The sequence below is a fragment of the Dasypus novemcinctus genome, chromosome 7 (assembly GCF_030445035.2).
Source record: "Dasypus novemcinctus isolate mDasNov1 chromosome 7, mDasNov1.1.hap2, whole genome shotgun sequence".
Lineage (NCBI taxonomy): Eukaryota > Metazoa > Chordata > Mammalia > Cingulata > Dasypodidae > Dasypus > Dasypus novemcinctus.
This window is the reverse complement of record NC_080679.1, coordinates 84,348,571-84,370,866: the sequence shown is the minus strand read 5'-3', so window position 1 is coordinate 84,370,866 and position 22,296 is coordinate 84,348,571. Positions and strand designations below refer to the sequence as shown.

General features: G+C 40.7%; 1 protein-coding gene across 2 annotated transcripts in view; it reads right to left on the bottom strand.

The window, feature by feature from the left end:
• Positions 1-22,296, bottom strand: part of GRB14 (growth factor receptor bound protein 14) — a 138,804-nt gene that overhangs the window by 58,554 nt on the left and 57,954 nt on the right. The window contains exon 1 of one of the 2 annotated variants that reach the window (XM_004464394.4): positions 14,413-14,611. The exons of the other annotated variant lie outside the window; for it this stretch is intronic. Coding sequence (XP_004464451.1) covers positions 14,413-14,475 — 63 coding nt within the window. The 5' untranslated portion in view covers positions 14,476-14,611. Of the gene's footprint in view, positions 1-14,412; positions 14,612-22,296 lie in introns of those variants that run through there. 2 annotated transcript variants of the gene reach the window in all.

Below are 22,296 nucleotides of genomic sequence, written 5' to 3'. Positions count from 1 at the left end.
AAGGGAAGAGACATTATTAGACAACAGGACATCAACTTGACTGCAATTATTGAGTTGTCTGGCATTAATTGAAGCCCTTTAGAAACTACCTTATTTCATTGATTTTTTATTTTTTGTAGCAGGAAAATTTAATGTAAAGTGACAGTACACACGCAAGATGGGAGTGTGGGTGTGCTCGTACGAGTTGCATGAGTCACCATGTCATTGATTTTTAAAAGCACAATTTTTCACCTTTAACTTATCTGAAACTGGACGCAACTTACCATCAATGGCAGGCCATAGTTCCATTGGAAGCATATACACAATAATGCTTCTTGTAACTTAAATTGTCCCAGAATCAAGGAAATAAGCTATGTTGTCTTTCTGGAATATTTGGGGTATTATTTAGTAAACTCAAAATAACAAACAAAACATCACTTTCTAGATTCTAGCATCTCCATAATGTGAGAGCACAAGAAGCAACTGATTTATATCCATTTTGTAATTTTACTTTTCCTTCATTTCTCCAAATATTCATTTTATATCAGTGCAAAATATGTATAGAGCATATTCCTATAAATGAAATGGAATAAATCCTATTAGAATCATAACACACCAGAAGTTAGAAGGGCTCCCAGAAAACATCCATTGAAAATCCTCTCATTTCACAAATGAAGAGGTAGAGGCTAGAGAGGGTTCTGACTTGCCCAGGTTCTCAGCCAGTCACCAGCAGACCTAGCTCCTTCCTGACACTGTGATCTCTCCACTCTGCTCATCCAGCTTTTATGCTACTTTCAGCTGCTGCTTCTACATGAGATCTTGCATAAAAGTAACTAAAAACCATAACATTCATATGCATCTATTCCCCCAAAGCATCTAGCTTTTTGAATGTCCAAAAGGTTAGTTTTTTTGTTTTCTCACTTTGCTTAGCCCAACTTGCCCGGAAAATCACATATTCTGGAACAGCCAGCAGAGGGAGTATTTACTCTCAGTAGGTGCAAAGAAAGAAAGAAAACATGATGTTTTGGGAAGTATTTGAACAATATTAACTCTATGAGTTAATATATTAATAAGCTTATAACGGAGTTTAAAGTTATTAAAAATTATTTATTTGATTAAGAGAAATGATTTGTCAATCTTATACTTCAATAAGGATATATATCCAGAATCTTTCTGGGACTTTAGCTGGAAACAGAAGGGTAATATAAAAATCTTCTTAAAAATTTAATAAAACTACCAAAATTAATTTGACTCCTGGAACTAAAATATATGCCTGATATTTTACAAACACAACTGAAACACATATGACCAAATAACCACCTTCCATTAGGAGGTTATATTTCCTTTCTTAATCAGCCATTTTTGCCCACACATGTGTGAATTCCTCTTTGGAATCAAGAGCAAGCATTTTTAATATCCTTCAGGAATGGAAAATCTTTATCATCTTGGATAAGTAGAAAATAGACTTCTATTTTCTAGATTTGACTTGGGGTACTGAGGTTGCAGCCTGCTCCAAGCAGGAGCTCCTGAGACTTCTAATCAGCCCAGCTATTTTTTAACTGCCTTCATTGCTAGACAGGGGCCATGTATTGCCGTTTACACCAGAAGGCAAGGCATGGTCTGGTTCTCAAGCGGGTTCAGTCCAGGTGTTCGTGGCATAGAGGTGGACTCCAGAGTCCACGCTGTGATCCAATCCTAGTTCACCAGCTTATCAGCTAGCTCATACTGAAAATAGGCAAAATGCTCACAAACTGATAGTATTCAATTAACGTCAGCAATTAACATTATAAAAGTTTGAAAGAAAAATAAGGTATTTATGATTAAGCTCCAAGAGACCCATGAAATCCATTTGAGCTCTAAGATGCTACAGCGTATTGGTTTTGTCACTATGCCCTTGAAGCTAGATTAAATGCACAGCAAGGAAAAATAACTAGGAGGGCAAATGACAGGTTGGCAAAAAAAGGAGGGTTTGTTCAAGAAGACTATAGGTGAGTGTGGAAAAAACTGTGGCCTGTGGAGAATGGCTCTGCAGCCCCCACGTGCTCAGGCCACTCTGAGAGGAAACGCCGTGCACTGGGCGGAGCACAGCCTGCCTCCAGTCCTAACTCTTGTTCACTGCTGATGTGCTTGGGTAAGATCCTTCACCTCTCCAGGTTTCATTTTCCTCATCCCCCGTACAGGCTTGTCCACTGACCTTACAACCTTCTTAAATGGATTAAAGAGAATGTTGTAGCTGAGCGTGAGGGTTTCGACCTTGCTCAGGCCCAAGAGTCAGGGGGGCTTGCTCCTGCCAGGCAACCGGCGGGGGGTGCTCCAAAAGGAAGCACCGGTTCTCCAGGCGTGGGGGACGCGCGGTTGGGGAAAAAACCACGGAGACCACCTGAGCGCAGGAACAGGTCTGCTTTATTGCGGAAGTACACTTAGCTATATAGGGTTGGGTAGAGGGAGGGGCGTGATGAAGGGAGGGTTGGCTAAGGGGCGGCTGTGGACAGGCTGAAGCTGATGGATAGACCTGAGGTAAGCAGTTACTGGGGAAGAGGGCAGATTGTGGGTTGGCAATATGGGCGGGACTGGCGGGAAGGGCGGCGGGGGCTGAAAGGGGAGGAGGGGTGGAGAGAGGCGGTAACAATTGCTCCTTTTGTTTTAAAAGGAAATAGAAGCAACAAGTTTTGGTACGCACGGTGGGTGTGAATGGCTCGGCGTGCGCAGCAACAAAGACAAGGATATGAGGAGGAGGAGGAGGAAAAGGAGGTCATAGGGACGGGCACTGGGATAAGACGAGGGGTGGGGGGGAGACCACGAGGACCGGCCGGTCGTGAGCGGACAACATAGCATCTGGCCAGGACGCATGTGCCCGCCATTAGGGTCGGCGCACGCCGGCGCCTGGCGCGCGCCGAGCCTTGCCAGCGAAACGGGCTCGTGATGTCCCCGGACCCCCCGCCCGAGGGGGAGGAACAGTTGGGGAGAAGCGAGGGGAGGAAGACAAGAAGCTATAGGCGTGCGGTCTGGAGTAGGTGGTGCGGGCGGAAGGGGCGAGGTGGAAGGCTGGGGGGGCACTCAGCAGTGGCGAGGCGTTGGTAGTGGACTTGTACAAAGGAGCTGAACACTGCATTGGCTTGATCTTTGGCAAGGTGGACTATCCTTCTGATGGCCCAGGGGCCCACGGTGAGGGCTAAAAGGATAATGATAAGGGGGCCTAGGAATGGGAGCAGGTACGGGAGAAGAGAGTGAAAGAGTGTAGAGGAGTAGCTCGCGTTGTCGCGTTCTCTTTGGCGTCGCTCCAGGCCTTCGCGGACCTTTTGTAGGCTATCTTCTGTGAGGCTGGTGGTATTGGCGTATACACAACATTCTTCTCCAAGGGCGGCGCAGAGGCCCCCTTCTTTGAGCAGGAGGAGGTCAAGGCCGCGGCGGTTCTGGAGAACGACCTCAGAGAGAGAGTTAAGGGAGTTTTTTAGATGCTCAACAGCTTCTTGGAGATAGGTAATATCTTGATCGACCGCCTGCCGGAGGGAGGAGAGAGAGGCGGATTGCGTAGCAAGGGCGGCGATCCCTGTGCCTGCTCCAGCGAGACCTAAAAGGGTGGCGACGGTAAGGACAGCAGTCCTTACCGCAAAGAAGTCCTTACAGTCCTTACAGCAAAGAAGGGGGGCTCTGCGCTGTTATGATGGGCAGCGCCGAGCGAAGCCAATTGATTTGTCCGCAAAGTTGTTGGAGTTCAGTCAGCGTCATCTTGTGAGAGACATGAATTTGTGGGCTTGTGGGCTGAATGAAGTGATGAAAATGAAAGCCCAAAAATTGAAAAGGAGGTTGGAGGTTTATTTTGTCTGATTGCACGGTAAGTCCGAGGCTTGAAAGGTTTGTCATCACTGCAGAGAGCAGGTCATTGAGGAGCGCGCTGGAGCTCGCTGCTAAGAGAAGGTCATCCATATAGTGGAGAATGTATGTTTGCTCTGGATAAAACTTTGAGCGCAGTGGCTCAATGGCATGGTTGACATAGAGCTGACATATGGTTGGGCTGTTCCGCATACCTTGCGGTAGCACTTGCCATTGGAATCGAAGCGCTGCGCCCTGGTTGTTGGTGCGTGGGACTGTAAACGCAAATCGCGGACAGTCTCGCGGGTGAAGAGGAATAGAGAAAAAGCAGTCCTTGATGTCAATGGTTGCTGCATGAAAATGTTGGGGGACTGCAGTGGGGTGTGGGCATCCTGGCTGAGGTGACCCCATTGGTTTGATATGCTTGTTGATCTCACGGAGATCGTGGAGAAGGCGGTATTTGCCAGTGCTCTTTTTGCTGATGACAAAGACTGGTGAATTGTAGGGACTAGTGGATGACTCTATGTGCCCTGCCTGTAGCTGCTCTTGGACAAGGGCGGAGAGAGCTTGTAACTTGTGAGCTGGTAAGGGCCACTGCTCGACCCAGATGGGCTCCTCTGTGTCCCACTCCAGAGGAATAGGGTCAGGTCTTGAGATGTGAGCAGTGGCCCCTAGTAGGTGGGGGGCAGCGCAGCTGAGAAGGCCTCTGTGGTAATTCGGGCTTTTAACTGGCTGAGGACATCTCTCCCCCACAAGGTGGTCTGGACAGATGAAAGGACGAGTGGGCGAATTTGGCCTTCGTGGCCTTCCCGGTCGCTCCAATGCAGAGGCTGGGATGTTTTCCAGGAGGTAGCGGCTCCCGTGGCGCCGATGACTTGAGGGCCGGTCTCTAGGGGCCAGTGATTAAATGCAGTGACTTCAAAAGGAACGCAGGAGATCTCAGCGCCAGAGTCTAGGAGTCCATCGAGCCATTGCCCATCGATCATGAGCTCTAATGAGGGTTTCCAGTGACGCGAGACAGGCATTGTCTACATTACGGCTTGGGAATTTTTCTGAGGGCTTCTTGAGGGTGGGGCTGAGGCCTGCCCCGCTGGGAGTTTAAAGGCTGCTGGAAACTTTGGGCGGCACGGCAGTCGCGGGCCCAGTGATATCCTTTCCCACAACGCGGACATGGCGTAGAAGGGCCCCTTGGTCGTCGCGACGGCGGGTCGGAGCGAGGTGCCGGGCCTGGCTGAGAGCACTCGCGGACAAAATGGCCGGGCTGGCCGCATCGAAAGCAGACGGAAGTGGAGGTAGATGAAACAGCCATGGCAGATGCAAAGGCAGCGGTGAGCGTTTTGACTTGCGGGTCAACGTCACGGCAGGCAAGGACCCACTCATGCAGAGCCTTGTCACGTATAGGGAGGACTACAGCCCGGAATGGCGCAAGGCATCCGTCTATGATAAGCTCTTTGGCCAGCGCGAACTGGGCATCCTCGCTGGAGATCTTTCGTTGGCAAGCTTCCAGAACACGGGCGACGAATGCTGGGAAGGTTTCATTGGGGTCTTGAAGCAATTGCGCGAGCTTGGTGGGCTGCTTGGTGGAAACTAGAGAGAACGATCGCTGGACGAGGACTTTTACCCGGTGCCAAAACCCTGGGTCGATTTCGAGATAAGAGCGAGGGTCTGCATAATTGTTGGTCCCCGTGTATGCGTCGGATGGATCCAGGACGCCGGCTTGGGCATTCTCTATTACCTGCCGGTCAACAGCCGCCTGGTAGTGAGCGCGCCATTCAATAAATTGTCCTGGCGTGAGGACGGCACGGGCTAGGGAAATCCAGTCATATGGGAGAACAAGCTGGGTTCCTAGCTCCTCGAGGAGCTGTTGTGCATAAGGGCTGCTGATTCCATCCTCCTTCACAGCTTCGCGGAGGGTTTTAACTTCATCTGCTGTAAAGGGCAGCCAGGTTTGCGGCCGTTGCAGCGTGGGCTGCGGATTCAGCGGATACAGCTGGGGGGTTTGAGAAGGCGTGGCACCGGGGACAGCGGCTTGGGCAGGTGAAGGGCTATTGCCATATGGCGGCGGCAAGGGATAAGCGGAACACAGGTGAGAAAATGGCGGTCTAACAGCTTCCAGGCGACAACAAAATGGCGGCGGGACCCTTCCGGGCGCCGGCCAAGATGGCGAAGCAGCCACATCCGGTTGTGAACAAAATGGCGCGGGGGGCGCTTCCGGTTTAGCGGAAGATGGCGACCATACAGTTTCCGGGGCGGAGCCGGATGCTGACCGGACAGGAAGAGGTGGGTAGAGGCGGGAAGAGGGCATCGGTGAAGAAGAAGCCGGATGTGCACCATCCTGGGTAGAGGTGGAGGAAGAAGGCGGAAGTCCGCCATCTTGGGGAGCGGCAGGGGTGGTTTCTGTCTGCTGCGGGGAGCTCGGGCGGGGAGGTTCGCGCTCGAGAGCAGCAGCAAGTTGGTTAGACAGAGAGTCAGTGTCGGCGGACTCATCGGGATCACAGTCTAGAGGCCGTTTGGGAGAAGCTTCATAAACGGCCTCGGTAGGAGCGCCAAGGAGACAGGCGCGAATGGCAATGAGAACGGGTAAGAGGCCTGCTGGGAAGGTGCGTTTCTCGTGCTCCATGGCGGAGGTGACTCGATCTATGAGTCGCGAGTATGTGTCCGGGCTCCAGAGTTGGCAGGTGGCGAGCCACGGATTAAAAGGGAGCAAGAGATCCCAGTACTTTTGGAGCTGCCGCAAGGAGACGCGGACTCCATTGGCATTGAGCAGGGCAGCGAGGGCCCTGACCTGCGGCGCCTGACGCAGTGACAAAGAGGCGCCCATGACGGGATAGGGACGGGACGACGGCGAGGGGTCCCTTGGGGCTCGTCCGGGCGAGGGGTCCCTACCTGGAGAGGAGGACGATCACAGCAGCAGCAGCAGCAGAGAGGGGCCGGGGGAGGAGCCGCCACGTTGGGTGCCAGTTGTAGCTGAGCGAGAGGGTTTCGTCCTCGGTCAGGCCCAAGAGTCGGGGGGGCTTGCTCCTGCCGAACCACCGGCGGGGGGTGCCCCAAGAGGGAGCACCGGTTCTCCAGGCGTGGAGGACGCGTGGTTGGGGAAAAACCACGGAGACCACCTGAGCGCAGGAACAGGTCTGCTTTATTGCGGAAGTACACTTAGCTATATAGGGTTGGGTAGAGGGAGGGGCGTGATGAAGGGAGGGTTGGCTAAGGGGCGGCTGTGGACAGGCTGAAGCTGATGGATAGACCTGAGGTAAGCAGTTACTGGGGAAGAGGGCAGATTGTGGGTTGGCAATATGGGCGGGACTGGCGGGAAGGGCGGCGGGGGCTGAAAGGGGAGGAGGGGTGGAGAGAGGCGGTAACAGAATGTGTAATCAGTGTTGAACATGTGGTTGCTGTTCTTATATTATCAGTTTATGGCAGTAAATGAAACTTACTTGGGAGCTGGATAAAGGTAATGAGAAAGCAGGGTAGATCAGCTGAGTGCCCAGCCTTTCACTATAAGTGATGAAGGCTGGGAAAAATGAAGTGAAAGCAGAAAGAGGCAAACACAGAGACGGAAATGTCAAAACAGGTGAGTATCTGTTCTGGGTTGAATCATGTCCCCCACAAAGACATGCTCAAATTCTAAACCTCAGTCCTGTCATTGAACACATTTGTAAATAGGATCTTCAAAAATCCTATTAGTAAAGATGAGGCCAAACTGAATCAAGGTGGGCCTTAACACAATATGACTGGAGTCTTTGTAAATGGAGGAAATTTGGACATAGGAGTAGGAGACTAAAGGAGACAGATTGCTATGGAATGGAAGCAGGGTTTTGGATTGCCAACAAGCTACCACCAGAATGCTACATACTTCAGAGAAAGCATGATCTTGTCACCACGTTGATTTTGGATTTCTAGTCTCCAAAACTGTAAGACAATAAATTCCTCTTGTTTAAGGCAACCAACCTGTGCTATTTGTTGTGGCAGTCCTGGCAAACTAAGAGAGTGTCTAAAGACCCAATCTTGTTTTCTCAAAAAATTATGTTTATTCTAATAATAATACACATATACCAAGTCTATCCCTTCTCTGTGTTGGGCACTGGGGTACAGCATGATTAAAAATGACACAACCCATGCCATCTGTAGCAGTTTGATATGGCTCATGAATTCCAAAAATAGATATTGGAGTATGTTTGTAAACTGGACTATACCTGGGCATGATTAAATTATGATTAGGACTTTCATTGGACCACATCAGTAGGGCATTGAGTCCCTGCCCCTTCGTGGGTGGGGACTCACAGATAAAAGACACAGCAAAGGACAGAGTTGGAGTTTTTGATGTTGGAGTTTTGATGCTGGAGTCTCAAGCTGAAGCCCTGGGAAGTAAGCACACAGAGGAGTTTGGTTGTGAGGAAAGAGAGAAGGTCCCAGGAAGAGAAACAAGTTGTTTGCCTAATAGTCTACACCTGGGATTTGTGGAGATACCAGAGCAACTGAACCCTAAGAGGGGCAAGCCCCAGGAAGAGAGGAATCCAGGAAGCCTGAACCCTTATAGACGTTGGCAGTCATTTTGCTTCAACACATGGCAACAGACTTTGGTAAGGAAGTTAACTTGCACTTTATGGCCTGGTAACTGTAAGCTTCCACCCCAAATAAATACCCTTTATAAAAACCAACCCATTTCTAGTATTTTGCATCAGCACCCCTTTGGCTTACTAATACACCATCATATAGTTAACATTCCAGTCTTGTCACCCTTATCCACCAAACAATATTAACACTAGGCACAATTTTACCTCTTCCTAGATATACAGCATCAAAATCCCAGTCTTGATACTTCCTAGGATATTGAAAGGAGAAACAATCTAACCACCTACCTTGTATTTAAATCTATAATACCAGATTAAAAATAAAATAATAGTTTTCAGCACATATAGTTGTATTAATTAATTCAATTTAGAGGCTTTCTAATGTTGTAGAAAGGGAATGCCATGAACACGCATTTGAAAGGTATATTGTCTTTCTCTCCTTGCCTACTTTATATTCAAGACAGCTACTTCTTGTTTGGTTCATTCACCACAAGGAAATTTTTGGAAAAACACCTTAGTAGCACAGGACATAAAAAAAAAAATCTAATTCCATACTGTAGGGAGATTTTAAAGTAATTATGAAACTAGTGAAACATAATATTTCAAAGGTGATAAAAATGGAATTCACATTTGTTGAGCCTCTATATGTGTCAAGTACTTCTAAATATTTATCCTATTGAATCCTCACAACTGCCCTGTGAGGAAGTATCATATCCTCAAGACAGAGAAAGTGATTTCTAGAAAGGTTTAAAAGAATGTACCCCAAGTCATACTCCTGGTTAGTAAGAGCTGAGCTCCACTCAGGGCCTCCTGCCTCTACAACACACAAACTCAATGCGAGGGAAAGGAAACATTTTGTGAAAACAGAAAGACTTTTCATGAATGTGATAGCCTTCCTGGGTAACTATATAACTAAATACCATGTATAAAAACTAATGAGGACAGGAGAAAATCAAGGTTGACCAAGAATGAAGACTCCAGATAAAGAGCAATAACAATATTCACTACTACTGACCACCACCTTCCAAACAAGCCTTCCACCATCTATGGTCTTCCATTTGCCTCCTCAACTTAGGAAATCTCTTTTTCCATGTGTCATACTATCTACTGTCTCCATACATGGAATAGGATACATTAGTACATAAAGCATATTCAGATTTTATACCTGGCATGACAATAATAAAATCCAAGGAACAGTTATTTATTGAATGCCTAATACGTCTGTAGCACTTCCAGTAGACAGCTAGCTGCCCTCCTTATACCCTTAGTCAATCCTAATTTTGAAGAGGGTGGCAGTGGGCTGGGCTCATGGAGTTAGCCATGTGATACAGTTCTGGCCACTGAGATGTAAGCAAAAACAGCTGATTATTCCAGGGCAGCATGTTAATATGGGGTAGAAATGGCCAGCATGCCCTATATACTTCCCATTCTCTGTGCCAGTAATAGAAATGTGATGATTTGAGCTTTAGCATCTATCTTTTGCATAAAAAGGAAAGGAACCCACACTGAGGAAGATACAATGAAAAACAAGGGCCTCTCCAGTCTGCCAAGGGCGCACCGCGGCCCGTCTCCCGTGGTGCAATGAAGGTGAAGGCCGGCACAGTTTGCCAGCCAAGGTGGGATCCCAAGGCCTCTCCAGATATAATGAAAAACAAGAGGGAACTTAGTTGCCTGAGGACATTGTGGGGGTTGCTACATTAGTTTGGTTAAGTAAAAGAAAAATAAACCCCTTCCATATTTAATCCAGTCATTTAAGTTTTCTGGTTATATGCTATTAAATATAACCTCTAACTGATAAAGCATTTTACAAAAAGATCCTTTCCCTGAAAATTTTGAAACCTAGTTTTGCAAGGCAAAAAAAAGGACAAATTTAGAAAACCAAATAGTTTAAGATATACAAAACTATACAAGACACACAAGAGAAGACTAAATGCTAAATCTGAAAAGCAAAAAATCATAAGATACATAGCTACGGACAGTTAGTAAGGCTTAAATAGCATCTAAGTTCACAACAAAATTGATGCCATGGAGCAGCAGTTGCTGAATCGACAAGTAACAAAGGCATGTCCACTGATACTAAATCAAGTCACTGTTATGATAATTGTGACAAGAGCTTTAGAAGGCATTTGGATGGTGCCATGGCCTGAGCTGAGACTTGGATAATAGACAGAATTTAGGAAAGCAAACAGGTGCCTAAAGTTGTCTATAAGCCATAAAGCACAAGACTATAAACAGAAGTACAGAGATAGAAATATTAAACAGTCTTTGAGGCACAAGTTTGCAGACAAAGAGGCTTCAGGTAGAAGAACACAAAGCTGGGAAAACAGAGGTATCTGGCCCTGAAGCGCAGTGAATACAATATAAGTTTGGGTTGATTTTATACATTTTTGAAAGCTTATGGGCCAGATAGTGATGTGACACTCTGTATTCTTTCACTCTTTACAAAATCTTTTTTTCAGAAACTCAGAGCAATGATTCAAATTGTATGAGGATGGAAATGGCTTTAAAATAAACGTTTCTTTTCTTTGGATGGAACAATGAGTCCTCTGCTAAACAGCATCACTCCATATTTATGAATTTCAGATTTGTAAAAAGATTTTAATCTTAAATACATATTCTTAAAATTACTCCATTTTCCCCTGAGATTTCAGAAAACACTCAGGATCTTGTGTGCTTATGAGCTTCTCTATTAATTATATGGTAGATAAGAAATAAAGAATTCCTTACAAACACAATTTGGAAAACAATATTAATCTGATAAAGGTATGAAAAATGCTGATCTAAAATTCAGGATATGGACATCAGGCCTTCTGATCTTGCAGGCTTTCTTTAAAATCATATGAATTTCCTATCACCCTTAGATTTTATCTTACAATGTTTGAGAGTCTTTGTTTACCTTTCAGGGTTTTAATGATGTTTTCTTGGTGTAATGTGCCAATCTAGAGCTCTGGGTATAAAACTGTCTTTCCATCACATCCACACACACACACACACACACACACACACACTTTGCTGCTTACAACTGATTTCTGAATAAAGGTTTTCTATACTAGGGCATGTGGGAGTTGGTGGAGGTACAGAGGAAGATGATAAGATTTGCCTAAACTAATTCCAAACTTGAAATTGAATGGCAATTATATACATCATAAGGCAATTCATTAACATATTAATTTCAGGAGGTTACATGTATCTCGGAGAAACATACTGGAAGTCATAGGATCTAGATTCTATTTCTACCTTTGCCACTGACCTTCTGGGTGACCTTGCATAAGTCACTCAACTCCCTAGACTCAGTCTTCTCATCTGGAAAAAAAAAAAGGCATAACCTACTAGTTCTCTAAGAAGAGTGCTTTGAGGCAAAGGATTCATTCAGAATATTTGGTGAGGTTGTGATAATTTCTGAGGGGTATGATGAAACCTTCACTAGACCCCTGATTCACTAGAATCAAGGAAATCAAATACTGATAGAATTAGAAGGCAAAAATGTCTTTCCTATTTGCTTGATAGGTATTCTACCTAAACATCTGATTCTTCAAAGATAAAAGTGTATTTTGGTGTTCTGTGAAAAAAGGTCCAAACCACATTAAGGACCATGTTTAAAAATTCAAGTTCCCAATCATTCACAAGAGAATTTTATGGTCATTAAATGAGACACACCAGCTGATGAGAAAATCACTTCTTAGAGCTAGTGAGCATGTTCAAGGATTCTCTCTGCCCTTTAAATGACTAGGATTTCACTTGGCAAATTCTTTCAAGCATCTCACATTCAGGATAAGCAAATGTTATGCCAAACCTATGGAAAAACAGCACGTGTTTTCTTGGGAAAATGAGAATCTGTCCCCCCAAAATAATCTGAGAACGCTTGTACTAATTCTTATATCATCTTAAATTATGGTATATTAAAAAAATGACAAGTTAATTACAAGCTTGGAATAATTTATCTTGAGAAAAAAAAGTCATGGTATAACCAGACTCGATGAATGTTTTTTAATCAGAAAAATGCCTAATTCTTAAAATAAGAGATATAAAGGATTTTAAAATTATTGAATATAGACAAAATTTGAGCATTAAAATGTAAGGAGAAAGGAAGAGCATAAGTACTTTCAGCAAATGATGATGTGCTAAATTATATGTACATTTAAAATATGTACTCATTGGAAAGGTATAACAAGATCTGAGTTTAGGGAATTCTAACTTACATAATTATTATAATAGAAAGTTGGGGAAAAAAGCTTATTATAAACAGACCAAGGGACAAATCACAATGATGTATCCATTGGCAGCTCATATAAAACGTCAATAATAATGACAGCTTTCCAGAGTAGACTTGTTTTGCTACTTACAATTCAGTGCTAGAAGTTATTTTCTAGCCAAGTCTTACTCGTACAAATATCCCTTAGACTAAATGCTCAAAGTCCTTGAAAATGATAGTATCTTTTCCTAATGTTTTATACACTGAAAAAAAAATTAATGATTTACATATCTTATTATAACTATGAAAATACAAAATACAGTCTTTGTTTTAGAGATTTATACACAACCAGGCCTAAAGAAATCACTTCATGAAAAATCCCTCAGTCTTACAGATGAGGAAACAAAGACTCCAAGAATTTAAGGGATTTACCCAAGGTCACACAGCTAGTAAATGAAGAGTCCAGATGGAATGCTTTCCACCACACCAACATGTCTGTCTTAAAAAACCACATGATGAAAGTTTCTTGGTCCATCTAAACTGCTGGTATTAACTGGATAAAACATAAAAACATAGATGTGGTACATGTTAATATACCTTTTCATATTCCCAATGAGTCAGAGAACTGAGACTGTTATTAATGTGCTGCTAAGTCCAATTCAAAATAAAGATTCAATCTCAAAGCAAAATATTTTAATTAAATTTGCTCCAATTATACAGATCAGAGAAAAGGCATAAAGAAAGATGAAGGAGAAATGTTGGCAAAGGTACCACATAGCAATTCCAATGCCAAGTAAAATGTCCCTAGTATATAAATGGCCTGTGTGGATAAGAAAATAGACTGAAAACCTAAAAACTAAAAACAATAAAAAGAGACACTTCTTTAAAAGAACTTAGTTTTCAGATTTGTCATTTTTCAAGTAATTAAAGCATGACCTTTGATTTGGTGAAATACACTTATAGTTTACAGCTAATATTAAAAGCTGGGTAAGGAAAGAAATGTTGCAATTTATAGTGTCACCAAAACCTTTCAAAAAGCATACTTCCAGAAATATGGGTTCCTGCTTTCCTTCTCTTTGCAAGAGATTAAAAAGTTCAAAGCAAAGTTCTTATTTGGTGTATTTATAAGAGAAGTTTACTACATTCTGTTGTACTTACATGACATTATTACTAAGTGTACATATCACCTTTAAAAAATGCAATGCTACAAATAAGATGTGAAAATAATCTTTACTAAGTAATAGATAAAATATTTCACAAACAGGATTGATTGCATTAATAATTAACAGAAAGCCCTTTTATGGGGGAATTTAATGGAAAGTTTTTCCTAAGCAAATAGGCAGAAATTCAATAGAAATAGATAGAACTTGAGAATAATAAACTAGTACCATAAATTTAAACAGTAGAACAATTATATAACCCATTCAACAATGAAGATGGATGTAGTATGAATTAGAGTGGAACAAAGAAACTGCTCTTTCAAAAGCAAATATAAAACATAATAGCTAGCAGATTTCCTATTGAATTAAAGGCAAACAGGCCTGAAGTTACAGTAGAAGAGGGAAAAAAAAAAAGCCTCAATACAGTCGAAATCACAAAGACCCGAAAGGGAAACTAATCTGTTTTCACAATGGAAGTTTTTTACTATGGTGATGTTCTAATTCAGCCTGTTTTCCCTAGTTCAATTCCAATTATATGTCCTTTCATTACCTACAGCCCAAATGAATTATAGTTTCTTTCAGGATATGTAATTAAGCTTCCCACATTAGTAAGAAACACACAGTAACAGGAGACAGAAAATCAAAAAGATATAGGAAGAAAAAAAAGGAAAAAGGAAAAGGGAAAAAAGTCACATACCCTTTTCTGTAGAACTATCGGCGTTATTGCAGGCAGAGTAACTCTTCTCGCACTCAAACTCATGCCTGCTCTTCTTACAATGATCCCCTCTTGTAGATCATGGACAAAATGAAAGAAATCTTTTACGGTTACTCCTTGGGAATCTTTGGGTTCAGTGCAAAGAAACAACTAGGAAAGTAATAAATGTCACCCTGCTTATGTGATTCCAATCTACCCAAAGCCAATTAAGGATGGCTGTGGAACAGGACAAAGCAACAACCAATCAAAGGCTGGAAAACTCCGCCTTTGTCCTTGGAAACACATTCTGATACTTTTGTTTATGATATTTAAAGAACCAGATTAACAGGCATCTAGTTCACTTAACTTTTTTTCCAAAACAGTGCAATTCAATGCCATCTTTGTTGACGAGGCAATTATGTCTTTACTTTACTGAAGCATTTCAACATATGGCAGATAAGAAACTGTTTACATTGGTCTATTTAAAGTATATGAATGTGTAGATGAACTAAATTTACTTACGCTACTCATAAAATTGGAGAATGGGTCGACTGAAACATATTATATGAGGATCAAAAACTAATCCTGAAGTTAGAGAACTAGTCCAAAAGTGCTAATTTATATATTATAATAAAATATTTTTATATATTTTTATAATTTCATGTCTGAAACAGCTGAAATTTGTGTTATATGGCCCTTTCAGCTATCCATGTGGGCACATTTAAATATTACCTGCTAAATATTACCTTAAAAATTAAACTAAAAATAATGTTACATATAAAGGGAACATTAAACTACAATATACTAATCACAAATACTTTTCTTTCTAAAAAGCATAGATCTGTCTCATTTAGCAAATTTCATTTTATTGAACGCATTTATACAAAAATTGTGTTCAAAGCTATCTCAACAATTTAATAACCATTTTGTCTTTTTTCTTAGAATAACAAAATGTTAGTTCTATTACTTTTCAGCTGGAGGAGGGTAACATTGAAAAATATTGCTCTCTAACGAAAGAATTTTCAATAAAATCTAAATAAAGAGTGACACATTAAAAAATGACAAAAAGTCAATACTTTTAAACCTGATATTAAAAGTATTTAATGTAAAGTATTATAAATATTAAAACTAATCTGATTTTTCACAATTTTAAAATCCCTTCTGGACTGACAGCTTAAGTTTTACTAACCCTCTTTACCTGTGACCCACTGAATAACCCACTGCTTTCAGCATGAGAAGAACTCCTGGTAATCACTAGATTACACACAATCTTTGCAGTAACAAGGCAAAATGGGAGATCCTCAGCAATCCAGACACAAACTTTCCATTTCATTATCTAAACTGACACTAGGCAGCGTTCACTTTACCACTTCATTCTTGAATGTGTTTTATATGCATGGTGAATTCATATTCCTCAAAAGAAAAAGAAAAAGACACTACCATCTCTAGGGTTTCCTACATTGAATATCAAAACCTACAATCCCTCATTAGGGTTGTTAGGAGAAAAAACGCACTTAATAGAAAAAGTCATTAACACATCAAGTTCAGGGGCATTAATTTAATCCTTATCCAGTTGGATTTATCATGATTTTTTAAAATAAAACTACTAACAAAAAGCTACTAATATGGGAAGTATTGTGAAGTAAAAGATCAAGCCTGGTTTAACCTTGAGCCACTTTTTCACAGGCTAACAATAACAAAGCCCACGATAACTACATAATTTCAAGAGCATTATCTATAATATTTGGCTTTTCCTTGTTTCTTTTCTGAAGTTACACTTTGACTATTACCAAGTGTTATATCTGGTCTCAAAAATCGTATTGCTTTCCATCATAATAAAAGCAATTAATTTAATTAAATCATTTAACAAAGTACCCAAACAAGCCAGGCTCAATGATAGGGACATGCTGTTGAATAAAATATGGTCACTGGCTCACAGTGGAATAGAAGAATTTTTTTTGTTAAATAAATTGAAGGGTTACAGAAAATTCATTCAGAAAGTACGGAGCTCCCATACACTGCCCCTCACATACACAGTTTTCCTCATCACACTTTGTACCAATGTTACGACAAAATGACATCACTATAATTATACCATGAACCAGAGCTCATAGCTTATACTAAGGGTCACCATTTGTGTTACACAGTTCATTACTGTTTTTCTTGTCATTTTCATCATATAACATATACACTACAAAATTTACGCTTTGAATCATATTCACATCCACAATTCAGTGGTACCAATCACATTCACAATGCTGCATCACCATCACCACCGTTCATTATCAAAGCTTTTCCATCACTCCAAACAGGAGCTCTGTACCAATTAAGTATTAAGTCCCCATTACCTACCCCCACCCCAACCCCTGGAAACCTGTATTCCAGTGTCTGACTCTAAGAACTGACTTACTCTAATTATTTCATACCAGTGAAATCGTGCAATATTTGCCTTTTTCATCTGGTTTATTTTACTCAACATGAAGTCTTCAAGGTTCATCCATGTTGTTGTATATATCAGAACTTTATTCCTGTTTACAGCTGAACTATATTCAATTGTATGCATATACCACATTTTGTTTATCCATTCATGTGTTAGACACTTGGGTTGCTTCCATCTTTTGGCAATTGTGAATAATACCACTACAAATATCAGGGAGCAACTATCTGTTCAAGTTGCTGCTTTCAATTCTTATATACCTAGAAGTAGGATTCCTGTGACATATGGTAATGCTATCCTTAGCTTTCTGTGCAACTGCCAAACTATTTTGCAAACCAGCTGCACCATCTTACATTCCCACCAACAACAAATGAATGTTACTATTTCTCCACATCTTCTCCAACACTTGATACTTTCTGTTTGTTTTTTTAAATAGCATTTATTTCTAATGCTATCTCATTGTAGTTTAAATTTGCAATCCCTAATACCTAATGACATTGAGCAGCTTTCCATGTGCTTTTCTTGGCCATTTGTATATCTTCTTTGGAGAAATGTATATTCAAGTCTTTTGCCCAATTTGTAATTGGGTTGTTTGTCTTTTTGCTGTGACATTATAGGATTTCCTTATATTTTATGGATATCAAATTATTAATGGATATATAGTTCCCAAATATTTTTTCCCATTCTGAAGGTTGTCCTTTTACTTTCTTCTTTTTTTCAAAGATTCATTTTTATTTATTTCTTGCTCCCTGTCCCCATTCCCCCCCATTTGCCCCATTGTCTGCTCTCTGTGTCCATTAGATGTTCCTCTGTGTCTGCTTGTATTCTCATTAGGTGGCTCCAGGAACCAACCCTGGGACCTTCCAGAGTGGGAGAGCAGTGATCATTCTCTTGCACCACCTCAGTTCCCTGATCTGCTGTGTCTCTTATTATCTCTCCTCTTTTTGTTGTGTTTTCTTTTTGTCTCTTTTTGTTGGCTCACCACATGGGCCAATTTGCCCTCATTAGGGGGCCTTGGGCATCGAACCCTGGACCTCCTATATGGTAGATGGGAGCCAAATTGGTTGAGCCACATCTGTTTCCCTATCTTTTTACTTTGTAGACGAAGCCCTTTGATGTACGAAAGTTTAAATTTTGATGAAGGCCCACTTATTTTTCTTTTGTTGCTTGTGCTTTTAATGTAAAGTCTGAGAAACCTTTACTTCAATAGCACACACAAGCACTGTTCCCATACCTATCTCCACCTTTTTGTGTACTTCTTACAAATACATCTTTATATATTGTACATCCCAAACCATAGATATTTCATTACTTTTTATGCATTTGCGTTTTAGAAACTGTAAGAAGTAAAAAGTAAAATTATATACAAAAAATACAATAATACTTGCATTTATAATTAACTATATATTTATTTTTTCATCATATGCACCTTTTTAATTAGAGAAGTTGTGGGCTTACAGAACAAAAATGCTTAAAATACAAGATTCCTGTATACCATCCTATTATTAACACATTGGGTTGGTGCATTACATTTGTTACAATTGATGAAAACACATTTTTATAATTGTACTGTTAACTCTAGTCCAAGTTTAACAGGGCTTGTGGTGTACATTTCCATGCATTTAAAAAAAGTTTATTCTAGTAACATATATACAACCTAAAATAATCTGGCTGGCTGGGTGAGTGTCCCCTTCCTCCCTCACTGCTCCAAGTGCATCCCATCTGAAGCTGCACACTCAGGCAAAGAGGATGATTTTTCCTGCTACAGAAGGATCATTCTTTGGTCAAGGATATACAAGTAACTGCACTCCCCTGTTAGAAACTTCAGACAAGCTACATGTTTAATTTTATGGTAGATCTTTATCCCTTTACACCTCCTCAATCCACTGTCTAGTGTCCTTTCTTTTCAGTCTGAAAAGCTCCCTATAGCATTGCTTGTAGGACAGGTCTAGTAGTGACAAACTCCCTCATTTTTGTGGGAGAATGCCAATCTGAGAATGTCAGTCTCCCCTTCATTTCTGAAAAAGGCACATTGGATATGAAATTCTTGTTTGGCCACTATTTTCTTCAGTACTTCAAATATTTCCTCCCATTGACTTCTTGCCTCCATGGTTCTTATACAGAATTGACAGTTAATCTTATTTTGGCTCCCTTGTACATACTTCTTTCCTCTTGCAGCTTTCAGATCTCTCTCTTGACCTTGGCATTCAATAGTTTGACTATGTGTCTAGACATGGTTCTCTTTGAGTTTATCCTGTTTGGTGTTTGTTGGATATCTTGAATGTATATATTCATGCCTTTCATTAAATTTGGGATGTTTTCTGCCATTATTTCTTTGAAAGTTCCTTCTGTCCTTTCTTTTTCCCTCCTTCTTCTAAGACTTCCATAATACCATATTGATTCACTTGATGGTGTCCCACTGGTCACTGTTTTCATTCTTTTTTCTTTCTGCTCTTCAGCCTGAATGATTTCAAGTATCTTATTTTCAAGTTAACTAATTCTTTCTTCTACCAACTGCAATCTGCTGTTGAAACCCTCTAGAGAATTTTTATTTCAGTTACTGTGGTCTTCAACTCCAGTATTACTGCTTGGTTCCTTTTAAAATATTCTCTTTATTGAGATTCTCATGTTCATATATTGTTTGCCTGATATGCTTTAGTTTTTTCTCCATGTTTTCTTTTATCTCCATGAGTATAATGAGGATTGTTTTTTTAAAAGTCTTTGTCCAGTATATGTTTATGTTTTCTAAATAATTATCTCATTTCTTTGAATGGGTCATTGTTTCTTATCCCTTTGTCTTGTAACTTTTTGTTGCAAATTGTACATTTTAATACTTTAATGTATTTATTACAGGATTTAATCCCTAAGATCTCTGCCTCTTATATTTATATCTGGCTACAAATTTGACAGAGATTTCTTTGAGTACCAGGAGCAATGCAAAATACCAATGCAAAAATACCTTTAACAGTCTTAGCAAATAGGCTCTGTGTTGGCTGGTGATCTCCTTCAGAGTTTAGCCCTCCTATCAATAATATCGGTCCAAGGTGAATGTTAAGTGCAGGTCCCACTCAATTTTTCTGAGTCTGTCATCTTGTCCTGGTTTTGTCTTATGAACTGCCCCATTTATAGGAATCCAAATGCCCCCTCTATTCCCTATGAAATAGACATTTCCCCTTTCCTGGGTGCTGTATTGTAGATCTTACTGCCAAAAATACTTTGTCCCGGAACACATTTACTAATTATTTCTTATACTGTTTTAGCTGTGTGCAAGCTACTTTTGCCTGCAGGGAGAGTTCTGGGAAGGCAAGCCAGAGATTAGTGTCCTGGTTCAGTCTTCAGGCTGCCACCTGATAGATTGGCACTGACATACAAGCACTCCAGTTACTCTTCTTCTCCCAGAACAAGGCCAGCAACCCACAATGACAGTATAGGCTGGCTCCAAACAATAACTGGGAGGGAGTGAGGAAGGAACCAACAAGGGAGTCACAAGTTTCTCCTGCCATTTCTAAAGTTGAATTTTATTTATTCCAACTTATTCTATTACTGCAACCCTTTAGCTGTTTTTCAGAATTTGGAGAAAAACGGTTTTGCCCATTTTTGCTATTTGTTCATAGATTCTGTGGGGAATCAAACCCTAGTGCATCTCATGCTGCCATATTTGTTGACAACATACTGAGATATTAATTTTTTATTTAAAAAGTATCATGCAGGAAGAGGATGTGGCTCAAGAGTTGAGCACCCACCACATACATGGGAGGTCCCAGGTTCAGTTCCTGGGGCCTCCTAAAGAAGACAAACAATGAGCAGATAGCTAGCAAAAACAATGAGCAGACAAGGAGCAAACAACAAGCAGATGAGCAAAAACAAAAACAAGCAGGGGGCAAATGTGGCTCAAGCAATTGAGCACTTGCCTCCCACATGAGAGCTCCTGGGTTTGTGTTCCCAGTGCCGCCTAAAGAAAAACCAGACAGACAATAAGCAGACAATGACTGCAAACAATGAGCAAAAATGAGCAAACAGATGAGGAAGCCATGGGGGAGAGGATGAGTCATGCATTTTTTTGGTAATAAAAACCTATTTAAAGAGCATAAAGTTACCCAGAGAAATTCATCAAAGTATTTGACACCAAGACACATTCTAGTAAAGTCACTGGATTCCAAATTTAAAGAACCTTTTGATAGCAACACCAAAAAAGGTCTGAATAGCTTATAAGGGGTAAAATCAGTTTGTTGTCATATTTCTCCACAGCAACTTTCAACAATAACATTCAGTAGACTCCACTGCCTTCTAAATATGCCACTGGATATAGGTATATCCACAAAATCCTTGAGGAAAGAAGGAATAATGAGATTTTAAAGTCTAGCCAAACATTAATTATAAAGGCAGCAGGCAATGTTCAAAGGTTTCTGAACATATAGAAACATGTAAAATTTACTTCCCATGGGATTTTCTGAAGGAATTTTCTAGAAGGTAAACTGAAGTCACCCAAGAGATGGCTAGAAAAAAAGCAAAACAGAGCAAAGGAGTGGAATAAACAACAACAACAAAATTATGGGACTGAATCCCAATCAAGTATGTGATTATGTCTATAAAGTAAGTAACCTAAGCCTTAATGGAGAAATGATAAAACTTTTTTTCAAGAGAGGAAAGTTGAAGTGGGATGAAGTGGTAATATGATGTACATAAACTGATTACTTTCATAACAGATCAAAAGATATTTTAAACTGAAAAAAATCACAGGAAAATTTTAAGTAAATTATTTTATAATGCTAAGATCGACTGGTAGAAAAAGGAGTAAGGAAGAGAATAATATTAATTTTATTATTGTTCCTCAAAGGGAATTAATAAATAATGCTTAAAGAAACAGAGAAAGGTTTCATATACTTACAGTTATCATGATAACTGAAAAACATGCCTTTCCAATTAAAAGAAAGCAAACACAAAACTAGGAAATTAGGACGGGGAAGTTTTTTTTCAAAACCTACAAATTAAAGAATGTAATATAAGATGCTATAGCAGTACAACACCACACTTGTGTTAACTCAGTTAAGTATCAGAGGGCTAAACACACCTATTGGAAAGAAAGAAACTTCCCCTTGGAGTTAAGCAATACCTCTCTATTCTGTGCAAAAGAGATACCCCTATAACCAAGTGATTCACAAAGTATGCAAAGTACGAAAATAAAAGAATAGGCAAAAGCATGCCACGCTAATAAAGAAAAAAGAAAGAGAAAGCAAAGAGTGCGGTCAACACCATGCATGATTTAACTCAGGAACAAAAAGCATTAAACAAGTAAAGGTAAATTCTTGATTATGGTGACGTTACAATAAAAATATAATAAATATGAATATCAAGGTATCATATAATACACATTTGTAAGGCAAAACATATAGTAGATTTAAGGAGAGTCAGAGAGAAATGTTATTAATAGATTATTATTCAATCCTCTA